Here is a 10,398-nt window from a genome sequence, read left to right as displayed (position 1 = left end):
TTAGTCCCACTGTGTGACACCTTGGGCAAGTGTCTTCTACTATAGCCTTGGGCCGACCAAAGCCTTGTGAGTGGATTTGATAGACAGAAACTGAAAGAAACCTGTCGTATATATGTATATATATGAAGGGCATCCAGTCATAGAAACATTGCCAGATCAGACTGGGCCTGGTGCAGCCTTCTGGCTTCCCAGACCCGAGTTGAACCGTCCAACCCATGCCAAATGATGATGATGATGATATATATGTTTGTGTGTCTGCGTTTGTCTCCTGAACATCGCTTGACGACCAATGCTGGTGTGTTTATGTCCCCGTCACTTAGTGGTTCGGCAAGAGAGACCGATAGAATAAGTACTAGGCTTACAAAGTCCTGAGGTCGATTTTCTCGACTAAAGGTGGTGCTCCAGCATGGCCACAGTCAAATGACAGAAACAAATAAAAAAATAAAAAGGGGACTCCAGTTATTACCATATCATTTCCTTTTTATTTTCTCCAAGTATTTAAGAGCATCTTAATGACTGTCTTTAAAATTGGTGAGGTGTGATTTAAGGGAGATTGGGATGCAATTTCTAACTGGTTAAAGAACTGTGTAAAAGTCCTCTCACCGGCTCAACATAGGTCGGACAGTTTGATAGGATCCAGCAAGCAGCAGGGCTATGGTGAAGTCCAGAGTCAGCTTGTCATAGTTTCCACAGATGCAGGGCCTGCTTAACGCCGACCACTTTACTGGGTGTGCTGCATCCCTTTTCTTTATGCTAGTAGAAAGATGCTGTTACTTGATAACTAGTAAGTTAACAAATGACAGCATATCTCTCTATAAGTTAATTTTTATGTAATTCCATATGTGACACTGAATATTCCTGGACTTGTCCTAACCATTCTCCCTTCACACATTGGGTAAGTCTTCTCTTTCTCTTTCTCTTTTACTTGTTTCAGTCATTTGACTGTGGCCATGCTGGAGCACCGCATTTAGTCGAGCAACTCGACCCCGGCACTTATTCTTTGTAAGCCCAGTACTTATCCTATCGGTCTGTTTTGCCGAACGGTTAAGTGACGGGGACGTAAACACACCAGCATCGGTTGTCAAGCAATGCTAGGGGGACAAACACAGACACACAAACATATACACACACACATACATATATATACACATATATACGACAGGCTTCTTTCACTTTCCGTCTACCAAATCCACTCACAAGGCTTTGGTCGGCCCGAGGCTATAGCAGAAGACACTTGCCCAAGATGCCACGCAGTGGGACTGAACCCAGAACCATGTGGTTGGTTAGCAAGCTACTTACCACACAGCCACTCCTGCGCCTATCTCGACCAGTTTTCTTCAAACCCTAACATACAGTACATTTGTTTTTTTACCCATCACATAACAAACAATTGCATTACACAAGCATTTATTTGCTTGCATACACTATACTTTTATCAATATGTTTGATACCCAGTTGCTTTCCTGTATGTTAATTTTGTATATTCTGATAGATTGCACCCTGCCCCCTGTTACTGTTCATCTCTAGTATTTACTGTACATGTTATAAACACCATACTTCCTATAATCTGTTACTGTCATGAAAGGAGAAATTATTTATTGATACTGACAGTAGGTGGTATTGGAACTCTGTCCTACCTAGACATTATATTCTCACTAACCCTCTTCCTACATCTAGTTAAAATTTTTTATCAGTGAGCCAAGGGAACTTGAGTAAGAATTTCTAGGTGGATACATGGAGGGTGAAACTGTATCCATAAGGACTACAACTGATAGTAAAAACTGATCTTAAAAAAACATTGATATTCCTCTCTCTGTTTGAGGAAGGCAATCAACATTATCTCATTCACTGATCATATTATCAACTACATATATTTCTTTACTACCCACAAGGGGCTAAACACAGAGGGGACAGACAAATGGATTAAGTCGATTATATCAACCCCAGTGCGTAACTGGTACTTAATTTATCGACCCCGAAAGGATGAAAGGCAAAGTCGACCTCAGCAGAATTTGAACTCAGAACTTAACGGCAGACGAAATACGACTACGCATTTCGCCCGGCGTGCTAACGTTTCTGCCAGCTCGCTGTAATTATCAACAATATAGGCTGTCGTCATGCTGTCGTCTGTATAGTAGATATTATAAAACTATTCAATCCCAAATAACTAGGTTCAAGACTAGTTTCTTTCCTCAGTAGGTGTACCACAAGGGAACATTGTACTGACATCTGGTAGATACTAAAGATTTTAGAAACAGTTCGTTTTCCCCACAGCTGTTACACAATAGAACAATGTAGAGACATGAAGCAGATACTAAGGCTGTATGATGGATACATTTCCTTTACCCTACAGTTGTCATACAAGGGAACACTGTACAGATATTTAGCAGATACTCAAGATGTATTTACTCACAGGTTACCAAGAACAGGTATAGCTTGTTCCGCACCACCACCATCACCATAGTTGTCACAGACAGGATAGCACATTGTTGATAAGACTATTGCATGCTTGTAGATATTAGGAGATGCTAGCCAACAAGAGAAGCATCTATGTAGTCACCCAAACTGCTAGAAGGAGCAGCCAAATTAAGATTTACAGCACACTGGTTTGCTAGCTCAGAGCTGACCTGGAGCTGAACAACACACACACACACATATATATATATATAGACACACATATATATATATATACAGACACACATACGTACACATGCATACATACATATACCAACAGACATATACAAATATAAATATATCTACACTCACACACATCAATACGCTGAGATATATATATATATCTACACACACATATATACATACACACATACATCATCATCATCATCAATACACTCAGATATATATATCTACACACACATATATACATACACGCATCATCATCACACACACACATATATATATATACACACATCATCATACACATAAATCTATATATCACACACACATATATATATATACATCATCATCATACACACACACACATATATATATCTACACATATATACATACACACATACATCATCACACACACATATATATACACACATCATCATACACATATATATATACATCATCATCATCATCATACACACACACACACACACATATATATATATACACATCATCATTCACATATATATATATATATACATATATCATCATCATCATACACACACACATATATATATAAACACACATATACAAATATAAATACATCTACACACACACACACTCATGCTCAAATAACTAGATTTAGTACAATTCTGCACCTCATTGTTCAACGCTCTTCCTTACCATTGATGGAGGGGGACTGGGGTCTAACGTATGTCTACGAATTTCTATTCTACATTCAACATAATCAGGTTACTGTAATTACTGTATTATTATTGTAATTACCGCTATTACTAGTCTATGTGTTATTATGTTATTATGTGTTATTACTGTGTATGTGTGTGTATCATTATGTATCATTATTGTTATTTGGAAATATTAATCATTTGATTGTCATTTGTGTTTTAATGCACATTACAATGTACTCTGAGAAATTACCAGAACTGAATACCCTAATGCCATTGCCACCACCACCACCACCATCACAATTAGAACCATCATCATCATCGTCGTCGTCATCACCACCACAACAAGGATGAATGGGTAGAATCGATAATGAGTCGGACAAAACACCTGTGGTATTTAGTCAGGGATCTTTATGTTCTTTGGGTTCAAATTTTTTTGTTTTTTCATCTAACCAGGGTCAAGTAGATGCACATGGCTTAGTGGTTAGGGTGTTGGACTCGGGATTGTAAGATTGTAGTTTCGATTCCTGGACCTGGTGACAGAGCTCGCCTCTTTGAGCTGGGAAATGAAAGGAATGCCTGGTGTGTGTCTAGTTGTGGCCACCCTTTCCTATGGGGAAAAGCCTTGGTAAATAAAAAGAAAAAAATTAAGCCTGGTACATATTCTATTGATCTCTTTTGCTAAACCACTAAGTTACAGGGATGAAAACACACCATCATTGGTTGTCAAGTAGTAAAATTTAGATTCAGATGAATATGGTACTTAAGTTGAAGGCACCAGAATTTAGTATGGTATTATCCATATAATTTAAAATAAGGTGATTATAATCAAACTAAGCAACAAGGATATCCAGAAGTACTGCATTACCTCTGGATATCCTTGTTGCGTGTGGTAAGTAGCTTGCTTACCAACCACGGGTTCAGTCCCACTGCGTGGCACCTTGGGCAAGTGTCTTCTACTATAGCCTCGAGCTGACCAAAGCCTTGTGAGTGGATTTGGTAGACGGAAACTGCAAGAAGCCCGTCGTGTATGTATATATATATGTGTGTGTGTGTGTATGTGTTTTGTGTGTCTGTTTGTCCTCCCAACATCGCTTGACAACCGATGCTGGTGTGTCTACGTCCCCGTAACTTAGTGGTTCGGCAAAAGAGAACCGATAGAATAAGTACTAGGCTTACAAAGAATAAGTCCTGGGGTTGACTAAAGGTGGTGCTCCAGCATGGCCGCAGTCAAATGACTGAAACAAGTAAAAAGAGAGAAAGATATATATATATATATATATATATATATAAGGGCTTTTCCATCTACCAGTTCCACTCACAAGGCTTTGGTAAGTCCAGGACAACAGTGGAAGACATTTGCCAAAGGTGCCATGTAATGGGACTGAACCCAGAACCATCTGGTTGGAAAACAAGTTTCTTACTACACAGCCATGCTTACACCTATAATTCTTTATTATTTTCAAAATCAAATGAAACAAAATAGTCTATTTCAACATAAATATGGTATGAAAAATTTTAACTGTGCTTTAACTGAAAGCAGGGAGGTACAGTTGAACCACTCAACCTCAGAATATTACTAGTATTCTTAATTTATGGTAACTAATAGAAAGTTGTGCAATTGACCAGCATCTCCTCCAGGTGGAGAACCTATATGCCAATGAAACCGGGAAACCAGCCCTTATGAGCCAGGCATCGCTTGAGAAGGAACAAACAACAACAATAGAAAGTAGGGAGCACAGTACATAACCTATTTAATCACTAAAGTGAGTAAAATGCGGGTTGCTTGTGGAGCTGCATGGTCTAGTGGTAAGGCCATTGCACTCATGATTACTAGTTCGTAGGTTCGATTCCCATCATCATCATCATTGTTCAACCGTGGTCGAGACAATGGAATTTACCATGCTACGCCAGACTTCACGGTCCATCATAGCATTACGGAGGTCCTGTTGCTGGATGCCTGTATCCCTGGAGATTACATCAGGGTAGGAGAGTGTGCGCCCTCTGGTATCATGAGTAGATGGCTTCCAGAGGAGAAGAGTAGAAATTGCCTCGTTTCCAGCTCTACAACAATGTCCAGCAAACTGGACTCTCCTACCTTTCACAAGAGATGACACACGTGGTAGTTTCCCATATATTTGCATTTTGGTTGGATGATGCTTCCATGAGAGATTTTGAGCTCTCATAAGGAGGCAGGTGTAGGTTCCATCTAACCGCCTCTCAAGCTTCTTTGATAATGTCCATACTGAGTGGTGAATTGTGTTCTTGAGCAAAGTATGTCATTTCATGTTACTCCAGTCCCATTTTGATCAAGGGGGTGTTTCGGCCTGCTTGCCTAGCCAGCGGGGTGGCGTCATTTGATGACTAAAACAATGCAAAGCGCACTGTGACCAGTGATGTGTAACAGAACCTGATAGTCCGGTCGGTCAAGAGATCGTGTAATGTGGGTTGCTAATGATGATGAGGTACCTTATTACATACCCTAAACTTTTAACCCTGTTGTCCCCTTATAACATCAGCTTTCCAACACTGATTCTTACACAAGATTTGAAAAAAGCAAGAAAAAAAAAAAAACGAACCTCAAAAACATTACTTAAACAATTCTATATTCTTAATAATCTTGCATTAAATTGGACTAAACCCAACTCATTCTTTAGATATGCCACTAATAATATCCCACCTGATTTTTGTCTTAAAAAATGATAACCAGCAAGATGACAGATATTGGTAAAATGAATGATTCAAGAAGTCGGAACAAATGCAGAGATGAAGACGTTGCTGCTGCTGAAGGTGGTGGCGGTGCCAGTGATGATGATGATAATGATGATGACGACGACAGTGTTGGTGGTGATGATGATGACGACGACAGTGTTGGTGATGATGATGGCAGTGTTGGTGGTGATGATGATGATGATGATGATAATGATTATGGTGATGATGATGATGTTGATGATGATAATGACGATGATGATGATGATGACGACAGTGTTGGTGGTGATGATGATGTTGATGATGTTGATGATGATAATGATGATGATGATGATTATGGTGATGATGATGTTGATGATGATAATGATGGCAGTGTTGGTGGTGGTGGTGATGATGATGTTGATGATGATGATAATGTTGTTGATGATGATGATGATGATGCTAATGATGATAATGACGACGACAGTGTTGGTGATGATGATGGCAGTGTTGGTGGTGGTGGTGATGATGATGTTGATGATAATGATGACGATGAGTGTTGGTGGTGATGATGATGATGTTGATGATGATAATGATGATGATGATGACGACGACAGTGTTGGTGGTGATGATAATGATGATGATGATGGTGGTGGTGGTGGTGTTGGTGGCGGTGATCTTCAGCTATTTTAATCAGCGACCGGCTCACTACGGTCATGAATATCTTGCTGCAGTTATGAATTCTTAATGCAAAGCCTAAATCAGATTCAGGAATTAGCATTTTTCTCCTAATCCACACATAAATGAGTGATTCAGCTACCACTGAGTATATACAAAGAGAACAACCATCACCATCACCATCACCGGAATTTCTACCGAATGCACAAAAGTGCACAATCCTGCGCCTTTACTTGCTCCTCCAACCATCCGGGCCTAACAAACCAAAAATAGTTACAATTGTCTTATGCCCATCTTTGCATGATACCTTCTCAGTAAAAAAGGTTAAGTGAGCCATTCCCTGACAAATGATCCCAAGGAATTTATAGGGAGGACCTCTCTCTAATACATGAAAGCAAAATAAAACTACTCAGAAATACACATCACTCAGCAAATCAAATCATGCAATATGTCTGTCTTTGTACATAAAACAATGCCATCACTGATAATGGTGATGATGACTGATGATGATGATGATGAAAGTGACTGATGATGATGATAATGATGAATGTGACTGATGATGATGACGATGATGAAAGTGACTGATGATGATGATGATGAAAGTGACTGATGATGATGATGAAAGTGACTGATGATGATAGTGATTGATGATGATGATGAAGTGACTGATGATGATGATGATGAAAGTGACTGATGATGATGAAAGTGACATGATGATGATGATGAAAGTGATTGATGATGATGAAAGTGACTGATGATGATGATGAAAGTGACTGATGATGATGAAAGTGACATGATGATGATGATGAAAGTGATTGATGATGATGAAAGTGACTGATGATGATGATGAAAGTGACTGATGATGATGATGATGATGAAGTGACTGATGATGATGATGATGAAAGTGACTGATGATGATGATGAAAGTGACTGATGATGATAGTGATTGATGATGATGATGAAAGTGACCGATGATGATGATGATGAAAGTGACTGATGATGATGATGAAAGTGACTGATGATGATGAAAGTGAGATGATGATGATGATGAAAGTGATTGATGATGATGATGAAAGTGACTGATGATGATGAAAGTGACATGATGATGAAAGTGACATGATGATGATGATGAAAGTGATTGATGATGATGAAAGTGACTGATGATGATGATGAAAGTGACATGATGATGATGATGAAAGTGATTGATGATGATGAAAGTGACTGATGATGATGATGAAAGTGACTGATGATGATGATGAAAGTGACTGATGATGATGATGATGATAGTGATTGATGATGATGATGAAAGTGACTGATGATGATGATGAAAGTGACTGATGATGATGAAAGTGACATGATGATGATGAAAGTGATTGATGATGATGATGAAAGTGACTGATGATGATGATGATGAAAGTGACTGATGATGATGATGAAAGTGACTGATGATGATGATGATGATGAAAGTGACTGATGATGATGATGAAAGTGACTGATGATGATGAAAGTGACATGATGATGATGATGAAAGTGACTGATGATGATGATGATGAAAGTGACTGATAATGATGACGATGATGAAATTGACTGATGATGATGATGATGATGATGAAAGTGACTGATGATGGTCCAACCCATGCTAGCATGGAAAACGGACGCTAAACGATGATGATGATGATGATGATGTTGATGATAATGAAAGTGACTGATGATGATGATGATGATGAAAGTGACTGATGATGATGATGATGACTGTGACTGATGATGGTCATAATGACTGACAACGGTAATAGTGCCCAATGCTGATAATGATGACACTAATTTATGAAAGGGGTCAATGACTGATGATGATGATGATGATGGTGGCTGATGATTCCGATGATGATAAATGGTCGATAATGATGATAATCATACTGACAAAGATAATAAATAGCGAAACGAAAAGCACTGACCCTGAAGTTAATGCTGTTCGTATGTTAAGTGACAATTATGATAACAATCGCAAAGCTATGACCCTGGCAAAAGAGTCACAGAGTCTTATGACAACAGTAGAAGTGATGAAGATGATGATGGAGATGATGATGATGATGATAAGAACAACAACAACAACAACGATAGATCAGTGTTAAGTAAATCAACTTACAATAAACTGGTATTCAGAGTCCGGCTGCCTGGTCCGGTTCCCTGGAGGTAGGCGTACTCCACCAGGGTGACCAAAAATCACTAAATCACCCTCATTCAGTTTCACACTGCCTGAAGAAACACAAAGAGAAAAAGAAAAAACACAATATTAATACATATATCTATTAATACATACATACATAGATATATTTATGTTATAAACATGTTCGTTTATGTTGGACAAATGAGAAAGGAGTGCTCAATATGTGTTGTAGAGGAACACTGAAAATGAAATAGTTTGACTCATAACAGAGGTTTCAAATTTGAAAATTGCCGGAATATCTCAGTGTATACATGTACACACACATCCAAACACATTTATTTGTTCATCTTAGGTTTGTTTGTACTCAGAAATCTGGATGGTTTTATATCTACAGATTTTTATTAATATGTCACATTTTTTTATAAGTCATATATTAACGCTTGCATCCACTCTAGTGGATTCTTCAGTCTGTAAATATAAAACCATCCACATTTCTGAGTACCTTATTTCTTCTAATATATAATACCTGTACATCACCTCCAAACCTTCTAATATATATATATATATTATATATATATATATATATATATGTGTGTCGTGGCACATAAAAAACACCATCCGAGCGTGGCCGTCTGCCAGCCTCGTCTGGCACCTGTGTCGGTGGCACATAAAAAACACCATCCGAGCGTGGCCGTCTGAGGCCTCGTCTGGCACTTGTGTCGGTGGCACATAATATCACCCACTACACTCTCGGAGTGGTTGGCGTTAGGAAGGGCATCCAGCTGTAGAAACACTGCCAGATCTGACTGGCCTGGTGCAGCCTTCGGGCTTGCCAGACCCCAGTTGAACCATCCAACCCATGCTAGCATGGAAAGCGGACGTTAAACGATGATGATGATACACACACACACACACACACACAATTTCTGTCTATCATATTCACTAACAAGGTATTGGTTGACCCTGGAGATGAACCCGAAACCACATGGTTGCAAAGCAAGTTCCTTACCACACAGCAACATCAGGAATATATGTTGTACTTGATCTATTTTCACAAAACTGCTTTTTTATAGCCATAAAAAATATTCTATTCTGTGCGTTGGAGTGATAAACAGAGCTAAATATATTTTTGTGGCCAGAGATAGCCAATGAAGTGTGAAAGGCTTTGGTAATTACAATGGAGAAATGGAAGATGTGACATTCATGCCTTTCCCAAGGGATTTAGGGGAGAAGCAACTGTTGTGGTGTGTGTGAGTGTGGAGAATGAAACAGCCCATACACACATACATACATATGTAGACATGCATACACACACACATATATACAAATACATGCATACATATATATATATAGGCGTAGGAGTGGCTGTGTGGTAAGTAGCTTGCTTACCACATGGTTCTAGGTTCAGTTCCACTGCGTGGTACCTTGGGCAAGTGTCTTCTACTATAGCCTCAGGCCGACCAAAGCCTTGTGAGTGGATTTGGTAAACGGAAACTGAAAGAAGCCCATTGTATATATATGTTTGTGTGTCTGTGTTTACCCCACCCCACATCG

The 10,398-nt window shown here is 39.0% G+C and overlaps 1 protein-coding gene across 5 annotated transcripts in view; it reads right to left on the bottom strand.

The window, feature by feature from the left end:
• LOC115221195 overlaps positions 1–10,398 on the bottom strand; it is a 711,260-nt gene that overhangs the window by 158,292 nt on the left and 542,570 nt on the right. For all 5 annotated transcript variants that reach the window (XM_029791347.2, XM_036510940.1, XM_029791345.2 and 2 more), the window contains one exon: positions 8,824–8,933. In XM_029791347.2, the coding sequence (XP_029647207.1) occupies positions 8,824–8,933 (110 nt within the window). The remainder of the gene's footprint in view (positions 1–8,823; positions 8,934–10,398) is intronic.

The sequence above is a fragment of the Octopus sinensis genome, linkage group LG18 (genome assembly GCF_006345805.1).
Source record: "Octopus sinensis linkage group LG18, ASM634580v1, whole genome shotgun sequence".
Classification (NCBI taxonomy): Eukaryota; Metazoa; Mollusca; class Cephalopoda; order Octopoda; family Octopodidae; genus Octopus; species Octopus sinensis.
Note: the sequence above shows the minus strand (reverse complement) of the source record. Positions and strands in the feature narration are given on the sequence as shown.